General features: G+C 36.4%; 1 protein-coding gene across 1 annotated transcript in view; it reads left to right on the top strand.

The window, feature by feature from the left end:
• hif1an (hypoxia inducible factor 1 subunit alpha inhibitor) overlaps positions 1-18,272 on the top strand; it is a 28,148-nt gene extending 9,876 nt beyond the window's left edge. The window contains exons 2-8 of the mRNA XM_039772533.1: positions 7,337-7,587; positions 9,079-9,227; positions 10,204-10,349; positions 10,590-10,696; positions 11,018-11,081; positions 15,731-15,841; positions 16,204-18,272. Of these exons, the coding sequence (XP_039628467.1) occupies positions 7,337-7,587; positions 9,079-9,227; positions 10,204-10,349; positions 10,590-10,696; positions 11,018-11,081; positions 15,731-15,841; positions 16,204-16,260 (885 nt within the window). The 3' untranslated portion in view covers positions 16,261-18,272. The remainder of the gene's footprint in view (positions 1-7,336; positions 7,588-9,078; positions 9,228-10,203; positions 10,350-10,589; positions 10,697-11,017; positions 11,082-15,730; positions 15,842-16,203) is intronic.
• Positions 18,273-19,908: the final 1,636 nt, after the last annotated feature.

Below are 19,908 nucleotides of genomic sequence, written 5' to 3'. Positions count from 1 at the left end.
TTATTGTGCAATGCACATACAATTCTTATCGAGAGCTTACCTCACTTAGCTCATTTGTCACCATCATCTGACTCCAAACATTCCATTGCCTTGGTTCTGTCTCTAATTCGCTCCACGAGTATTTCCCAGCCTAAAGAGTGTAGCACTCTATTCTAACCATCATGCCAACTTAACAGAGCCTCTCCTCTCCTTGCTTCCGACAAGTACCTGCCTAAATTATTTTCAGTCCTTTGCTGAGGTTCACCTGTTAACTGGGGGGTGTTGCCTTTCAGCCCCTCTCTGCATACCTGAGCTTGACTTATGAAATATTGGTGATTTCTAGTTTGCTAAGAAAAATATATAAAATATACAGGCATAGACTTTGGTGATTTAACACTTAATATACTAACATGCACTAAGATATAATGCTTATTTTATATGCTCACGATTCCCTTTGAATATTTGCAAATCTTCAACTTTAAGAATATACTTTTCTATATGTGCAGTGTGTGATCAAGTGTCAGAGACCCATAAGTAAAGTTTAGTTTTAATCCAGTTATTTGCAAGTATTTTGAAACAATGTGATCTGGTGGCACAGCAGCTAATGTTCAGACCTCTATTCTTGAGTGGCTTGGATTGGGTGAGGGGGGTGAGGGAGGGTGTGGATGTTATTTACTTCACAGAACCTAAAGGCCTAAAGATAATTTCTTAATTGAGAAATATTACTGACACATTTTTAATATTCATCGCTAAAGCAAATAATTATATGGAGTTAAGCAGACTCAGTAATTCTGATTAATCTAGAATTTCAAGGTGAGAACATGCAAATTTGATGCAGACCCTGGCACATTGTGGCAGGAATGCTACAGTAGCTCTGCACTATCACTATGCCAATGTTCAAACTTCTGTACTAAACTTTAACATGATTAAAATTAAATGTATACCTATACATTTTTGTTCATTTGTTGTCACTTGATTGCAATTTACCCATGTGTTTAATTTCTCCATCAATGTTTGCAAAATAACACAATTTGTTTTATTTGGAATGGCAGGAATACCCCTCAATATTGTTGAGCATAAAGTGCTTAATTTTCAGGTGTTGCCACAGCATCACTATTATGTATAAGTCTAGGCTTTGACTAGGCTAGTCCAAAATTATGCTTTTTTTTATAATCCCTTCTTAAATGTAAATTTGCTTTTGTATGTTGTGTTATTGTCTTGATGCAAAGTGTCCCACACCATCAAATTACCTCAACATTTTAACTGCTGATGTGTGCTTCTACTATGAGTCATACAAAAATATACACTTTCGTCTCCTCTACCCATAAAACTTTCTCCCACAAGGTATTGGGATTATGCAAGTGTTCCCTGGTCAGTGGAAGATGGACATTTATGTTGTTTTTGGTTAGCAGTAGTTCCCTGCCTTGTTACTTTCCAGTGATGCCAATTTTTGATTAGTGTCTACCCGATAGGAGGGTAATTAAAACTTTTACTGAAAGGACAGAAGAATGGAGTTCTTGCTATCTTGCTTTCTTATTTTTTAAAGTATCTTTGTGTGAATCTACATTGAAAACAATTATTTTGGCAGTGCCCTCCACAACAGTTTCAGTACTGTTCAAAGCATCATCCATTTGAAGATTATGGCTGTTACATTGGCTAATTGGAGTACCAAAGACTTAAAAATGTGTTTTTCTATCTTTTTCCAGATTGGTACATCTTGTATGGTATCAGCAGTTTTTTCCCTAGTCTATTTGGGAATTTCCTTTAAAAAATGGCATTATATCCTTATTAAACCTTCGTGTTGGCAACATGACTGGCAAGGGTCAAAAAAGTGAGGTTTATATTAAGTGGGGCTGGCTGCAATCAAAACTGTCAGTGTTCAATTAGCTAACTTGAATTGTCCCTTTCATTTTAAGGGATCAATCAGATTTTTTTTTTTCTCAAACTTGACTGGATAAATTGGTATTTGTACATTAGTGGGTCAGCTCAAGTTGAACAGTTGGGAGACAAAGTCAGAAAGGCGAGATTGCATTGGTTTGGACATGTGCAGAAGAGAGATTCTGGGTATATTGGGAAAAGGATGTTAAAGATAGAGCTGCCAAGCAAGAGGAAAAGAGAACCGAGAGATATGGAAGAAGATGATCCGCTGTGGCGATCCCTAACAGAAGCAGCCAGAAGAAAAAGTTATATTAAAAAAAATCATGTTGTTTGTTCATTCAGGTGCTGTTTATCTAATAATCTATTTTGCTCAAAGACCCAAAAGCATTCATTCTCAAAAATGCTTTTTCAAAACCGATGAGGAAAAAGTGCTTAACTTGTCAGTAGGAGGCAAAGTAGCCTTCACAGTCTGTAATTTAATTTTCTTATCTTCATCTCTACTCTAATTTGACCTGTAGGATTTTTATTTATTAAACATTTTTGTTAACCAGCATGAACAGAAAACATGGAGAATAACAGAGTTTCTTTACCAAGACAATTAACTTGTTTACAGTAGTTCAGATCTGACATTATACAGGTGCCAAATACTATGGGACAGACAGCTTGCTTTCTGTGCTTAAACTCTGCAGTACAGGTTGTCCTCAAGTTACGGACTTACGAACGGGGCTGCAGCTGCTCCTTTCTGGGGGACGCAACGCAGGTGCCTCAGTAACTGCCGCTCCGTCATCTTCGGCCTGGGGATGCTGCAAGCATTGGCTGGATGGAGGGGTGAGATTTCGCCGCTCGCACAGTGTAGTGTTCCTCGGGCGGCTCCGGTTGATGTATGGGGTGGTGTTTGCCGCACCCCATTCATTTTCAGTGGGTGGCAAGTGGTGACCCGGGATCCATAGTCCCTGGGGCCACATCTACCGCTCGTGTGCAGGACAAAGGCTTGATGGGGCAATTGGCTGACCGCCCACCATGCCACCGCAGCTACTGCTCCTGACTGGACGGAAGCTGGATGGGGAGGGGAAATGGTGCATTTCACTGCCCGCCCACCACACACGGCTGCCTTGTTCGTTCTTGGTGGGCGGCTGGTGATACTGTAAGCGGTGACCTGGTTGTGGCTGAGTGGATGCCATTGAGGGTGAACTGGGCAGCATTGTAGTGTGCCTCGGGTGGCTACCTGTTGAATGGGGGCAGTGGTGAGCGATTCACTACCCGCCTTTGGCCGCACCCTGTTCATTCTCGGTGAGCGGACGCTGCAGGCAGCATACTGCAGTGGAGGTGACTGTGTGGTGGGCAGGTGGTGAACTGCCCCTCGCCGACCCCATTCATTCTCAATAGCAAGTCTGCTTGACTATTACATACATAGCAGAAAGTTGTCTCTCGTCAATATATCAGAAGTGCTGACGACGGGTGCCTTCCTGCTGTGATAGCGTGTACAGTGCTGTGCAGAAGAGCTCATCTTAACCTTTTGTCTTCACCCTTAAAAAATGTCTCTGAAACACAAATCTGATGTAAGTGCTGGTGATAAAGTAAAGAAGAGAAAAACCATCACCATTGAAAATAAAGTAGAAATAATAAAAAGGTCAGAGAGAGGTGAACCTTCATCAGTCATTGGAAGAGCACTTGGTTACAGTCGGTCAACAATAGCATTTATTAAAATAATGTACTTGTTCCGACTTACATACAAATTCAACTTAAGTACAAACCTACAGTCCCTATCTTGAATGTAACCCGGGGACTGTCTGTACTTTGTACCATCTTGGTTTCTTCTAAAGAATCTTGCTAATCATTTTATACTACCATCTGAAATTTAGGAGTTGATGATGTTAAGTAAATGGCTTTGTGATGTTCTTTGTTAAGCATATCACTAAAGTGCTAGCCAGTCAGCAAAGGTTTGAGGCTTTACTGCTACCATAAACACATATTTAGTTTATCAGTCTTACCACAATTCTCCTTTCTCTGTCAGTGTCTCCAGCTGTAGAATACTTGGGCAGCAATTCCTAGTAGACTCTGCAAACCAGTAGTTCTGAACTTTTCTGGACATTCTTCATATTCAATGACTGCAAAGTGTGAAACTTTATCAAATTTTCAGGATTGGATGTACTTAACTCTGCTCTTTAATGATTGTTAGGCACTGGTGCTGTATATTTTAAAGCAAAAATAAATCTACCCATCAGTGTTTACTGTATATGATACCTTGCAAAATGTCAGTATTCATAATGAGCTTTACAAAGTAAACCCAAATCTAGTGTATACTTGCATGTATTGATGTAAATTTATAAAAAAAAAATGATGATGGTATAAACATTCTTTAAGACTTAAGGCACATGAATGTTACCTCATTTGGCATTTTAAGCCTGAAGGATTTATTATTTGTACCTCTGTATTTCACATTTTTGTATATTCTCACATTGGTGATTACATTTGTTTTATTATATTCAGAGTTAATTAGTAAAAACCTTTATTTACCACAGGTTAGGTCAGGTTGGGTGAAGCAGCGGGGTACAGTGCATTCCTGCACCTTCCACACAACAGAACAGCTCCCCCCAGGCAAACACATGGTCCAGTCCCACCCCCTGAAAATGACCAACTATCTGCCGCAGAGGGGTTACGTGGGCGTCCCTTTGGCCTGATCCAGCCACTCAGGTCCTCAACAATGAAGATGCTGCAAGCCGAATCCCCCTCAGGGAAATGCACCACTTGGTCGTAGTGTGCCGTAACCGTCATTCCCTCACAATGCAGATAATGTGCCTCACTTGGGACTCCATGAGCAACTGCTCATATGACACAAAGTCAAACCAGCGGTAACCAAGGATTCTTGAAAGAGACACAGTACCAAAGGAGTCCGGTCTTCATCTCAGGTCACTGGATAGCGTCCATGTCTCGCAACCATATAGCAAAACAGGAAGCACCAGGACTCTGAAAACTTGGACCTTCGTCCTTTGGCAAAGATATCTGGAGCGCCACACACACACCTTTCCAGCGACCTCATGACCCCCCCCATGCAGCTCCAATCCATCTACTGACTTCATAGGAAGGGACACCACATTAATGCCACTACCAAGGGAAGTAGCCTCTCGAAAAGGTCGAAACTCTCTCTGCTGACAGGCACGCTGCTGATGGATGCACCCAAGAGGCCATTAAAGGCTTGGACCTGGGTTTTATCTAGGAAACTAGCAAGACCAGACACTGAGACTTCTTCTCAATCTCCTGATCCCCAATCAGTGCCTCCATTGACTCCGTGAACATCACAGCATCATTGACAAAGTTGATATCAGTAAATCTCTCTTCACCAACAGATGCCCCACAGCTGCTGGACCATATGAGCATGCCCAACACCCAGTCTTTGCAAACACTTGAACAGAGTAGGAGCAAGAACGCACCCCTCCCGATCCCCAGAATCAACTTGGAAATATGCAGAGGTTCTGCCATTATTCTGCACAGCACTTACAGTACCAGTGTACAGGCCATCCATCATATCCAGCAATTTTGGGGAGATCCTGTGAAGTCTCAGAATGTCCCACAGTGCAGCTCAATCAACTGAGTCGATGCTGATATTCACATTTGCACTCCATGAGAGCACACCATGCCTAAGAAGTCTACCATCGACCGCATTTACCACAACTTAGTTGAAATAGATCACTCATGTGAAATAAGTTTTGTTCTTATAATGTTGCTCTGTGGGTTATACATTATATTAAAGGGTGGTTATTCATGTTTGATCAATGTAAATTTAACAAGGGCTTCAACACTGAATGGGAACACAGACCGGAACTGTTTACTGAATCCCAAGCAGTGAAAGATTTATAAGGTGTTTGTTTATATAGTCCTAAACATGGTGATATTAATTTTTTTTCTTTTTGGCCTATATTGAGCAGGATGGTGTTGCAGTGGTTAGTGCTGCCTCATGGATCCAGCATCCTAGGTTTAATTCCCATACTTGGCTGCTGCCTGTGAGGTGTTTTTATGTTCTTCCTCTTAACATATGTTTTTTTCCAAGCATCATTTTTGTCTTGCGTACCAAATGTGTACATGTTACGTTAATTAATGATTCTAAACTGGTGTCATATGGGTGTTTGATGTTTGTGCAAATGAACCATGTAATAAACTGGTGCCCCTTCCAGGATTTAGTTACTGCTTTGTGTGTGATGCAGCCAAGATTGGCTAAGGTCCCTCATGATACTAATTTGGATTGAATTGGGCTGAGAATATTATATTATTTACAAATATGTATCCTAATACATGAGATAAGGAGACAGTAGAAGGATATTTATGATGAAAGTTTCCTATTATGATAATGTTGAGAGAGAGAGAGAAGATTATGCTGATCAGGGGCCTCATGTATGAAAATGTTGTGTACACATTTTTATGATATATCAAACCAGTGGGGACACTGTAGCCCAGCAGTAGCAAATACTAAGATGTTTATTGTGTGACGATTGGTGGCCTGGAGAAAGAAAATGGAAGGACAGGATTTTGGGGGGGGGGTTGGGAGGTGTCTTTGTCAGAGACAATACTGCTAAAATAAAGAATAAAGAAAGCTAATCAAGAGAACATCCATTAAATTCCCAGGACACCTTGCCAAAATATCTCTAAAAAGCAATTGCAAAAAGCAATCCGTTCAATAAGGAGAGAATATTTTATGCAGTTGTGATGAGGCTCCAAGAGGCTAACTGTATGAATGAGTATCCCACTGGTTTAATTGAAATAATGTGTAAATATTGGGTTTGTGAGCTGGTGGTCAGGGACACAAACTCAGAATTCAATGGATATTCTTCTGAGCGGTGAATGTAATGTATTCTGTGTGCCAAATACTGCCAGTGTGCTCCTACTGGCATAAGAGAAAGCCTGTTTAAGAAGCATGTACCGATTTAACGACTGTGTCAGGGAGCACTTGGAATACGAAGCATTTAACAAGCTACTTTAGTTACAGTGGTATTTGAGAAACTCTAATTAATTAAAAATTGATTTTAAGATGAAGTTAACAACGTTCTACTTTAATAACAAAATAAACTATGAAATTAAAGTGGAGGTTTCAAAATTAAAGCCACCAATAGTACATTTTTCCTTCCTTATACTTCACTGTGCAGGACATACACTCTTAAATTCTTCTTTTTTCCACATACTTTTGCTGTTCTTTTTTTAACAAAACACTGAAGGAAGTAGCTATTTATATTGATTTGCATATTCAAATATGCAAAATTTTGTGTTTTAAAATTAGCATTCATTGAGTTTTATAAAGGGGGAATGCGTGGAACTTGCTTACACACAGTTTTATGCATCTGATTTTTTTTTTGTGTATGCACATTTCGAGTGTTGTCAGTACACCTTGTTTTAGTTTGAATTCTACAGACAGAAATTTTAAATGAGGCCCCAGATCTTTTAAAGATTGTTGCTTATATTTCTAAATATTTTTTACACTCAATTTCAGGAACCGGTTGTTTTGACAGACACCAACCTTGTATATCCAGCTCTAAAATGGGATATTGACTATCTTCAAGAAAACATTGGAGGTGGGGACTTTTCTGTGTATTGTGCCAAGACTCACAAATTCTTGTACTATGATGAGAAAAAAATGTCTAATTTTGAAAACTTTACTCCAATGTCACGGAGACTGGAAATGAAGTTTTGTGAATTTGTGGAAAGGATGCAAAGGGCAGAAGAAACTGGACACGGAGAAAGGTATTTTATATGAGCTAATTTTAAATAGTTTTAGATTTATTTTTTAATAAATGTTATCTAAAATAATGCTGCATTTTCTTCCTTGTCACTTCATAACTGTTGAACTACTATATATAGTTTATACTTAACACATTTTGTAGAGTAGTAAGAAAAAGTATCTACAGTATAGTATTTTGTGGCTCTTTTTTCCCTAATGTGTTTGTTTAATATCTAACCTTGTTTAGTGGCTATATTTTTTGTTTTGTTATTGTAGTGTAGGTGAAGTGTAGTTAATATTCTAGGCCAGTGCACTTTTTTTTAATGGCAGACAAGAGGAAATTATGCTTGTAAACCTGCATAACTAATCATGAATGTGAGGCTGCACTGGTGCAGGCATAGCATGGCTACTTCATAGCTCCAGTGTTGATCTGTGTGGAGTGTGTATATTTTTTTTCTTGTCCAGTGATTTTTCTATTACTACAGGTTTTGAGCCACAATTGAAATATATGCATTTTAGGTTAATTAATGTTGTGTGTAGATTCACCTACTGTGAAAGTCTGAATAAGTGATCTCTGTGATGAATTTGACCTCCGTCCATAGTTTATTCCTGCTTGGTTCCTAACACTGTGGCAGTCCTTTCTAGTTCCAACATTCCTGTAATGGACTCCATGAGTACAGGAAATAAAGGGATGAATGGTTGTATCAGATAATGATACATGTCAGATACTGAGGAATTTTCATAATATCCAGTCTAAAGTTTTTATTACATTGTTTGCATCAGAATTGTGGTTCCTTAATCATACAAAATGGCCTTTGGGGTGAAAAAGGAAACAAAAATTCTTCCTATTATTAGAAGTTAGGCTTGAGGTGCTCATTTTGAAAGAAGGAACATTTTTTTTTACCTGTGTTCATTTTTTGATGTATTTTGAATAATAATTTCTGTTATTTTATTATCAGCCATTAAAATTTTAGCTCAGGTATTATGCATGTTTTGAATATCCATTAGGTTGTGTCATTCAGATGTATACATTTATATTGTAAAAAGGTGTCTATGCAGGCATACCACAGTAATAATTAGTTATATTTTAACTGTTTTATCTTGGAGATATAACAAAGTATGAGAGGAACAAAAAAACAGTATTATGTAAAATTATGTAAACATTTTAACTCCACATGTAATTGCATTGAAATGTGAAACATACAGCAAACTCATAATACTTATTATGGTGCTTGTTGAGTTCCATTAAGTTGGTAGAAGACTTGAATCCTATTTAATTAAACTGTTTAACTATGCAGGTACTTTCCCTCAAGAAATACATTTTCTCTTGTAATGATGTATGCATTAATGCGCCAATTAATTAATTGTTTTAGGACTCTCAGAGCTATATTTCAAGTGCCATCTTTGCTAAAGGCTATTTTACACAGCATTAAATATATGCATGATGTATGGAATATTTTCAAAAATTTGGTTATATGTGTAAATGTTTAATAAAGTCCTTTCTATGATTTCAGATTATATTTACAACAAACATTGAATGACACAGTTGGTCGAAAAATTGTAGTGGATTTTCTAGGATTTAACTGGAACTGGATTAATAAACAGCAAGCAAAACATAACTGGGGACAGTTAACATCTAATTTGCTTCTTATAGGCATGGAAGGTATTTGTGTTTTGTTTTTAAGCATTATATTTTCTTGCTTGGAAAATGAAACTTTGTGCTTACTTCTCTGTGTTTTTGAGCACAATTATTTTTATCACTTTGTTAAAATACTGAAATACCAACATTTGATTCAGTTTAAAGTTTAATTACAATGATATGCAGTATTACCCATCCTAAAATCCCCTGTTAAAACTATTACATTTCAATTTTCCAAAAGATTGTCTACCTACAAGACAACTTAAGTGTATCTGAGACAGTTTTTTATTTACTTAATATATGTTGTTTTATTTTAATATTTAAAGTTGATTTCTCAATCAGGACTACCGCTGTCTCCGGGGTACACTGCTGTAGAGCTGTGCGGAGCTGGCATATTATCCTTATGTTTGCATGGGTACTTCCTGGATGCTTTTAGACCTTTTAGCTTCCCAGCATTATGCATATAAGATTAATTTAAAAACTCTTAAATTGATCAGGTTGTACTGTAGGATTATGGGTGTGTGTGCATTAGCAATAGACTGGTAGCCCATACATATTTTAATTCTGCATTGTACCCAGTATTGGTGTGATTGTAATTTAGCAAAAAATGCATGCATTTTGCATGCTTTTGAGCATTTGACTGGATAACGAACATGTGGATTCTTTGACATGAGTAAAGTGACAGATTCTCTTTTTCCATGGACATTTTTGACATTTATCATTGGACAGCTTGGGTCGTCATTATGTTCCATTATACTAGAAACTTTTTACTTCATTCTGCATAAAAGGGTGAGACTTAAAATTTTCTCAGCCATCAGTACAAAGTATGTGGGTTAAGTAACATATAGACTTGGTAACATATACTGTAAACATATAAATATTTTTGGGTAGAGTATTACTTTAGCATATATCTACTAAAACTAAACCGGCTTTGAGTCACATGCAGTAATTAAGGACTTGATGTTAGCCATATTAATTTTATTGCCATGTTTTATTTTAGGTAATGTAACACCTGCTCACTATGATGAGCAGCAGAATTTTTTTGCACAAATTAAAGGTTACAAAAGATGCATACTCTTTCCGCCGGATCAGTTTGACCGATTGTATCCATTTCCAGTTCATCATCCTTGTGATCGGCAAAGCCAGGTGAGACTCTAATAAGAAAGCTAATTATCAGAATATAACAATCCGACATTTAGCAACCTTGTCAAATGGTACACTTTTCATTATATCTTAATATTTCACACTTTTTGTAGGTTGCTTGAATAGTGTATAATATTATTGTACTTTGTTTTTAATGAAGAAGATATTTTTTTTTATGCAATAAACATTGATACATTTTTAGTAAGTTGTTTTTTCTAAGAAGTTACAATTTCTATTTTGCAGGTTGATTTTGAGAACCCAGATTATGAAAAATATCCTAATTTTAAAAATGTTATTGGGTATGAAGCTGTAGTGGGCCCAGGAGATGTACTTTACATACCAATGTATTGGTAAGAGATTTTAATGCTTTCTGCTTTTGGGACGAAAAAAATACTTCCCATTCAGTTATTTGTTTTGGAATGAATTATAGTAACTACCTCTGGTTCATTGTAAGCCGTCATCTTATTTAGTTTCCTAAATATTCTTTGTCCTTCTCCGGGTTGCTAGAAGCCAACAGGGACAGGGAACCGCTCTGGATTAGATTTGTCCCAAAATGAAACACAAATAGGAAAACAAATGTGATTAGATGGATGGATCTTATAGACTTCACAGTGGTACAACATAGAGTATATATTATTGCTATTACAATTTTTATTATCTTTGTATTACAGGTGGCATCATATTGAGTCATTATTAAATGGAGGGACAACTATAACAGTAAACTTTTGGTACAAGGTATGTTGATGATCAAACTGTTTTTGCAAATATTTTAAAGTTGATAATTTAGCATTGACAGAATATGGAGAATAATTGGAGAATATCCCATATTAGACTGGGCAAATATCTGATGATTGAAAATTTGCCAGTGTGACCACTAGATTACTTAAAGGCTGAAGTAGATCTCAATAGTTATTAACTAAATAAACCTCCCATGTCAGATTATGGAAAAAACAGTATAAACAGAAATAACAGCCTGCATGGCCTCATTAAAGGAAGATCCTTTTAAACCAACCAATTAACATTTATTTTTTTCTTTTAAGCAAACGGCTCAAAAACACATGCAAAGCATACAACAAAACTTTGACTTTTAGAAATTGTTGGATATGGATCTGCACTAAAGGTTAATTCTGACTTCAGAAGTCACATTCATCAGAGGTAACTTATGAAACTAGAGTTTAAACTGGTTAAACAACCAGGGATAGGAGAAGATTGATTCACACATTTAGGATATACTAGGCAGCAGATGATATTGTAGTCACTGCTGGGATGAGGAGATGAAAAATCGTATTCTGTGTTTCTTTTCTGCCTCTAAAACAGTTGTGATCATTTTCTCATTAGGGTGCTTTTGGCACATTCATTTTCTGCTGGCTCTATTTAATCCCACTCACAAGGCGTTTTTATTTCATTAATATATACTGCAGTTACAAATGTTTTCCACTTAACCTACATAAAAAAAACAGTTTAGTAGTAATCTCATGCTGTATCTGGCAAAAGTATATGGATACTGCTTGGTACCATAATACATAGTATTTTAAAATACAGTAGTGTCTAAGTTTCATCCATTTATCAACCACAGAAACAATTCACAGATAGCAAGACCCAGTCCCAGATGAAACCGTAGTCGGGGTGCGCACACACGCACAAACACACACAATTATGAGCAGAGACTCACTTGCACCAGTTCATTTTAAATAACTTGTTTATACCCAAGAAGTATACATGTAGACCACTGGTGAGAGCAGAAGGCCTATATTCTTTCTCAACAGTTGGTTAAAATAAATATGACTCCCATCAAGATTATACAGTATGTTTGACCTTAGCCGAAAAGCTTAGTTGTAGAAACACGTGTCATAGGTTATTAAGTGCAGAAGGTCCTGTTTCAAAGCTATCTCAGTTGATGATGGTTTGACATTTTTTTAAGGTAGGACTTAACAGTATCTTTTAAATAATTTCCTCTAGCCACCCTGGATAACCTAAGAAGATAAGAATTAGGCATTCTTATGCAGTGCAGCGGAGTTGGTTCTATAGATATAGAGGATCATCTGGAGGTAGTTCTGATAGAATCCATTGAGACTTTAGGTAATATCAGTTGAAATCCAGGTGTCATTAACATGAAGAATAGTAGCAACACAAGTGGCTTTACTGACCATTAGGTTTATTTCCTTCTTAAGCTTACAATTATTGAAGACCTGATTACTCATTCTCCTGAAGGAGAAGCTGACACAAATTATGTGGTGTGTTCCTCCTTGATGACTGGCTTTTGGGAAAGTAAAGCTGGCTACCAAGGTTTTGAAAACGGTAAAATAAAAAATCAGATTTCCCTCAGAGATGTGGATTTCCAGCAAGGGATACCTTGATAGAGAATCTTTTGTTTTCTAAATGTTGAGGGAACAATCCTAGACACTTGTAGGTCTCAGCAAAGATATTAAGAGTATTATGGCATTCTTTTGCAGAATGGGCAAAAACGTCTGAATACTGAAGTTTTTTTAGTAATTGTTTCATAGGTTTCAAAGCTTCTCTTCAAACTGACAAATTGTTTCAAAGTACAGGTAGAGTTGTCTGAGATTAGAGGCAGTGTAATATGGAGCTAAACAGTGGAAATTGCTTCCATAATGACACAAAACTATTTGATCCCTGCTTGGATGGAGGAGTCTATGTTCATTGCATTGCATAGGACTGTTTCAGTCATCAGGTTATGTAAACGTTTCAGTATAGCAATCAGTTTGGTAGGATATCTAAGCCTAAGGGACTTTCCAGCTCATAAAGTCAAGGGCATTTACATCAGGATTTTGTTCAATTTGCCTAGCTACAGTAAATTATCCTGTTGGTCGAGCCTTTGGATGATGTAAAGCCACAAAGGGACTTTGTTTCTTGAGAAAATCCCATTATTAATGAGTACCAGGGCAAAGATATTACTAGTGGTGGAAGGAAGATAACCCCAACAGTTATCAAAGAGAAGTCACCATTTGATGACCAAGGACAACCTGTTGCCCTCCCCTTTCTAATACTCTGTAATATCATAAGTACATGTTGTACAGTCTAATAAGAATCACACAATCATTACAGATTTTGCTAGCAATCTCTTGAAACTTATGTGTAAGTCCCTTAACATTAGTGTCGATGGAATTCAGGCCATTGAGTTGAGCAGAGGTGTCTCTGAAGTTCAGCCTTCTTCATGGAAACTTCTTGGGCTCTGATGTTTTATTTTTTCTTTGGCTGCATTGAATTTTTAGCTTTTCTGATTGCACAATCCACAGTTCTGTACCTGGCTCATGTACACAAATGTTTTCTTAGTCCAGGATATATCCATATTGTTCAGAGGATATTAGTTATGACAAGATCATGTTATGTGCATTGGCTCAAAAGGAAGATATTATTGAAGTTGGCCTTTCCCACACATTCCTTGCCAGCGTTTCATTAGATGTGTTGAAGCTGCATCCACCCCTTGTTTTGGAGGCTGAAAAAAGTTCAGCTTGTCCTCCAATTGTTCCTTGATGTTCTTAATAGAACTAATGGTGGTAGCTGACTAATGGTGGTTCATTCGATGGAGTGTCATGAGACAATCATTGTTGCCAAAGGAAAGGCAGGTAAATAGGCTGGAGATGATGTTTGTGATAGTAAATCATGTTAACCCAAATCTATCTTTCTTTTGTGCCCCTTTTTGGTGAACCCATTAGCTTTGCTGAATTACAGAATTATAGAGTCACTGAGTAGCAATAATTTATCTCTAATTATTTACATTTTTGGTAGCATGGCTATGAAGTAGTTAATCCTACTGCTGCCTCATGAATTTTGTTTCCTTAGTTCATATACAGCCCCCTGTCAAGCTTGCATCAAGGTTATTCTATCTAATGAAAAGTATAACTACAATGACTAAAAAAAGAATTTCAGTAATAGAAATAAAAAGAAAACCAAAGTCTAAGTGCAAAGTAAACTGAAAGTTAAATTGTATTCTGGAAAACTACTTTAATAAAGTTAAAAATGTAAGGAAATCAAAATGTGTTTTTTAAAATAAACCACTCGCCAGTAACTTACCGTTGACAATTTCTCTTTTTTCACTAACTGCCAGTGCGCTATGTGGCTGTGCTGCCTCATGAGAGGTAACAGTTGTCAGCTAGGTAGAATGAATATATGCACACAGAATGGAATTGGTCTAGGAGTACTTAAAATGTTACACAGATAGTAACAAGGACAAGAGGATAATCAATGTAGGCAGTGTGGAAGATGGCCCGGACACAGACAGGCGGACAACAATGGTTCACCCAACACACGTTTATTCATATTATATACAGTAAAGTGCACACAACCCCAAAACTCCCCCAAAGTCCAGGCCTCACAAAATGCCTTACTCTCTTCAGGCCAGCTCCTTTCCTCGCCTCCCAAGCTCCGTCCTTTTCTGCTCCCAACTCAAGCCCCTGAACGGTGGGAGGCGGCCCCTTTTATAGTCACCTGGATGTGCTCCAGGTGCCTCCTGATAATCTTCCGTCAGCACTCCGGGTGTCCCTGGTCTTCTTCCCCTCAGCACTTCCGGGTGTGGCAGAAGTGCTGGGGACCAGGGCTCCTCAGGCATTGGGGCACCCCCTGGCGGTGACCACGGGCCCCTATAGAGTTGAGCTTCAAACTCTGTTCCCATGGTCCCCAAAGCCACCAGGACGGTCGCCCCCTTGTGGTTTGCGCCTCCTCTGGTCCTCCTGGGTGTCCCGGCTGGGTACAACCCCCAGCCACTCGCCACAGCAGTTGGGTTTATGGTGCTCAACTAAAGGTAAATAAATATCCTGACGATATTTTAAAATTTTAATTTAAATTCCAGTTCAGAGTAAGAGAGCTAGAGCCTTTCTCTGTAGTGTCTTGTGCAAGGTTGGAACATGTTCTCACAAAGAAAACCTCTTGTACACACCCAGACGTGCTCATATAGGGTCAATTTAAAGTTGCTGCTTAAAGTCTTGAGTTTTTCCATTTATCACAGTCTCCGAGAAGAAGATTTACTTACGTGCCCATCTCTCTCTTCCAATTAATGTTTTAATATGTAATTTCATTTTCATGTCTGTTGTTTAAAATGGATTACATTTTGTTGTATACACAAAAGTAAAAAAACATTTTAAAAGTTAAAAGTATACTTTGAAAGGATCTGTGTTTTATAAATAGGTTAAATATTTATTTTTCAGCTTGCAAAACAAATATTTATTTTTACCTTGCAATCAGTTTTGATTGATTTGCAGTTTACTTATTTATATTTTAAGTCTTCAAGATTTATTCAGGCACACTTGGAAGAGTTGCAGTCATTGTTAAACTGTTTTGTGCACTTTTTTGTGTTTTTTTTCTGCTGCTTGATAACTTGTGACAATGTATATTTATAGTATACAATATTGTTTATTGCTTTACAGGGTGCACCCACCCCAAAAAGGATAGAATACCCCCTGAAAGCTCATCAAAAGGTTGCTATTATGAGAAATATAGAGAAAATGCTTGGAGAAGCTTTAGGTGATCCACATGAGGTATGGGAAGTTTTGGTTTTTTTTTTTTTTTTTAACCACTGATAAAAATGCAATAGAGAAAAACACACAGGACTAAAAAATTAAACAGAATATCTTTATTCATATACTGTATTCATAAGAATATTTAAAGAAGGCCGTAGGTTTTGGCTGTGGGCAACTTTCCTACTGTTCTGCATCTTTGTTTTTTTATATGAGCAGTAAGGAAATGTATTAAAGTGTAAACTTGAGAAAGTGTGCTAATTGTCAAGTTTAAAACTTCTTAGAACTATTAAGAATCTGAACAATAATAACTTTTTTGATTCTAATGTTTCTTTTTTGAAGCTAATGTTTTTTAACTACTTTCATCTTACTATTTTCCACAGGTTGGGCCATTATTAAATGTGATGGTCAAAGGAAGATATGACCAAGATTTGAGTTAGTAGCTGCTATTTTTTTTTTTCTTTCAGTCATTTACATGAAGTGGAAATGCAAACAAAACTAATGGTCAAAACTGGTGTGAGAGCCTGTGTGCGTGTATATGTGAACTTTAAAATTATTCTGCATGGTAGCACCTGGACATCCCTTCCACTTTGACACTTTTCATCCATTAACTGCTACAATGTATTGTCATATTTATATCACTTGGAACATTAAAGATGACAATGTTCGACATGTCTGCATTGAATTTGCTCAAGTAATATACATCTGGGGAAGTTACTAATTACCTCTCAGACCTCTGAACAGACTTGGTGGATGAATTCGATTTTTTTTCCAATTTTTTTGCATGTAATAAAGAAAATTAAATAATGAAAAGGATCTGATCCCATGAAATGATGACAGATTTTTTTTTTCTTTATGAACATGTGCCTGTAGCTTTTTTCTGCCTTTTTGAATTCCTTCCCATTATTATATACTAGTGTTTTTTAAAGTATGATTTGTTATATTGGTGATTAGAAAAACAAAAAAAAAAACATTTTTATAACTTTAAATGTGTTTATGATGATATTTTTCCACATTGAATGAATAGCTGTTGTTGGAGAAACCCTATGCCCTAAATTTGTGTTTCTGTTGTGCTACTGACAAGGTTAACTGTATATAGTATACAATAATACTGTAGTAGATCCACAAATCTAAATCTAAGTGGAGCTACATTTCCTGTTAATGTATTCTCCAAATCAGTCTCTAATCTTGCATTATGTAGACCCCCTTTTCTTTAATTAGTCACCTTGCTCATTTTGTATGCACTGCTCTAACACTTACTACTTATTTACTACATATTTACATGGCTGTTGTAACAAATGGCGTGTGTACGTTTAAAAATCATGAACATTTAGGGCTGTACCAATATCTCATCAGGATTCTTCTGCATTTTTAAGCTGTTGCCCATTTTGGGTACTTCCATAGCCAGTCCTCCTTGAATGCAGACAGACCTATTTATGAATAACAATGTATTCTTCTCAGGAACAGTGTATATTTGCCCTAAGTATTCTTGTCTTTTAATTACAAAGTGTCAGCATTATTTAGAAGTGTAATTAGTAAATAAAAAGAAGAGTGGGGAAAGATAAAATAGTGTTTACATCTATGCTTTGCACACACGTGTCAAAGGAAACTTCCAAAGCCTCCATATTAGTGGCGGTGCAAACTAGTAAATGTAGAGATTAGTTGCAATGAAAACCAGCAGGCACTGTGATCTTTTAAAGTCTGGATTTAGTCCTCTCTGCTTTAACCAAAAATAGGTTATTGGATTAAAGGACTAGTCTTGTTAAATCATTATGTCTATAAAGATCATATTGTTTAGCATGCAGAGAGAAATATTTAAATACGCCCATCAGTTTGTTATGTTTTGAATTTCCAAGCAAATGCTTCAAATTTTATTGTTTAAATTTTAGAATTAATAGTACATAATTTTTCTCAACTGCTTAAAGGATGTTACATTATGCAAATGATTAAGAGTTTGAGAATTGTAATGCTGTCTTATGAAAATGATTTATAATGGATGGATGCTTTTAAGAACAGTGTGCACTCCTTAACTGAAAGTTAATGTTTTAAAATTTATTTATCTGAGTGTTATTATATGTAGGACTGCATATTTTTATTGCGGCAGTGTTTGGAATACTATGTTCACAAATAGTCAATTAAGGTGGAGATGTATTGCATGTTGTTTTAAGGAATTAGAATATTAAATCATTATTTTTTTCTGTATACAGTGATAACATACTAGCCTTAAAAAGACTACCTTACCACTGGTAGTGATATAGTATCATGTTAATTAATTTCACAGTTCTGTGAGGCAGATAATATTTCTGATGGCACTATGTTTCCCATAAAAAGTCGACTAACTAGATACATGTGAGAATGTCGAGGTCAGTTTCCTGTTTGGTTGGCCTGTATTTGACATAACTGATGGACACCATTTTTTAATAAAATAAGCTGTTTTATATGCCTTCTTGTACCATTTGTTGATCAGCAGACATTCTGTCCAACTTTCTCCTGCTGTATTCTTTCATGCTCATTTATATGCAGGGGGTAAAACAAAATGATATTAATTGAGAATAACACTTTAAACCTGTTTTTAAATAAATCGAGTAAGTAAGTGATGAAGAAGTGTTAGAATCTGGAAACTTTTTTTTTTTTTTTTCTTCATGATCTAAGGTGTAACATTTGTTAAATAATTCTGTTGTCTGTTGCTGATTTAAAATGTTGGCAATGGAGCGTTCAACCAGTGTTGAATTTTTGTAATTTTCAGATGAAGTCATTATGATTTGAAGTTCATTGCTGTATGGCACATGTTTCAAAACTTTTAAAATGTATGGTGGCAGAATTTATTTTGGCCAATCTTTATCATCCTTCAAAGTATTTATGTGAAAATGTATACTTACTGAAATTATTTTATGTTGCAAGTGAACATAGCAATACTGAATGCAAAAGCTGAACTCCATATATAAATGCAATTACTTTGTGAATTAGCAGTGGTTGTTAATCATATGTAATGTTAAAAATCATAGAGACTGTACACTTTTGTGTGTTTTCATGTTAGGCAAATCCGGCCTCTTAGCAGCAGTTCCAAATAACTACATTTATTTGTATAGCACATTTTATAGGAACAGTAAAAGAGAATTTGCAATTTGAAAAGTAAAAGCAAAAATACTTAAGTGATTACACAATTTTAGGCATTTTGGGGTGTCTTGTGGTTATAATGGGGGGAAAATTTTGTCCGTTTTGACAAGTTTATGCTACGATGAGTTGACCAGAGATGGGAGAAGAGAAGAGGGGAAAGAAAACCTCTAGGGGCTCCAAGGCCAAATGACTACCAGCTTCACCTGGACATTCAGTAGTCAACAAGGTGTACATATGATGAAGTATTCTAGAGTGTACACTGTAGTTCTACAGGTCTTATCATTTCAAACATCAAAGGGGGCTGCAGAGTACTTAGGCCAGGTGGACATGACTGAAATGCCTGCACAGGATACTAGAAAGAGATTTTTTTTAAAAAAAAGGTACCTAAAACAATTTAAATATGAATTGTAAGGCCTGTCAACATTTAAGCATTTTTTGGGGGAAAAAAAAACTAATGCATAACAAAAAAAGGCTTCAGAATTCTAAGCAAAGCCTGTGTTTATTAAAATATGTACTATGTGTTATTCAGTATCATCTTCATCAATAACTTACAGTGAGTTTCAGTTTTTTTACTTGCCCCATAGGTTTCTGCAACTTAAATTATTTAGCAAGCAAACCATTTACCTCTGAAAGCATGCTGCTCCAGGTAGAAGTTGTATTTTTTTTTAATTCTTTTTTTTTTATTCGTATGGAGAAGTAAAGGTAACTTTCAGTTACATAGGAAGAAGATTGCAGTGATGGTTGCCACTAGAATTTGGAGTACCTTTTGTTAAAACTTTAAATGTCTAGAGATTTTCTTTCAGTTTTATTTTAGTTTTTCATGCTACTCATTCAATAATGGGTGTTTTTGTCTGTTTTTTTTTTCCTTCTCTCTTTCATGCTTCTCATTTTTTTTTGTACTGTGCACTGATTTTTATAATGGAGTTATTAATTAAGCACCCTTTTGTTAAAGGGTCATTGTAAAATACAAA

This window comes from Polypterus senegalus, chromosome 1 (assembly GCF_016835505.1).
Source record: "Polypterus senegalus isolate Bchr_013 chromosome 1, ASM1683550v1, whole genome shotgun sequence".
NCBI classification, from domain to species: domain Eukaryota; kingdom Metazoa; phylum Chordata; class Cladistia; order Polypteriformes; family Polypteridae; genus Polypterus; species Polypterus senegalus.
This window is presented reverse-complemented; position numbering and strand designations above follow the sequence as displayed.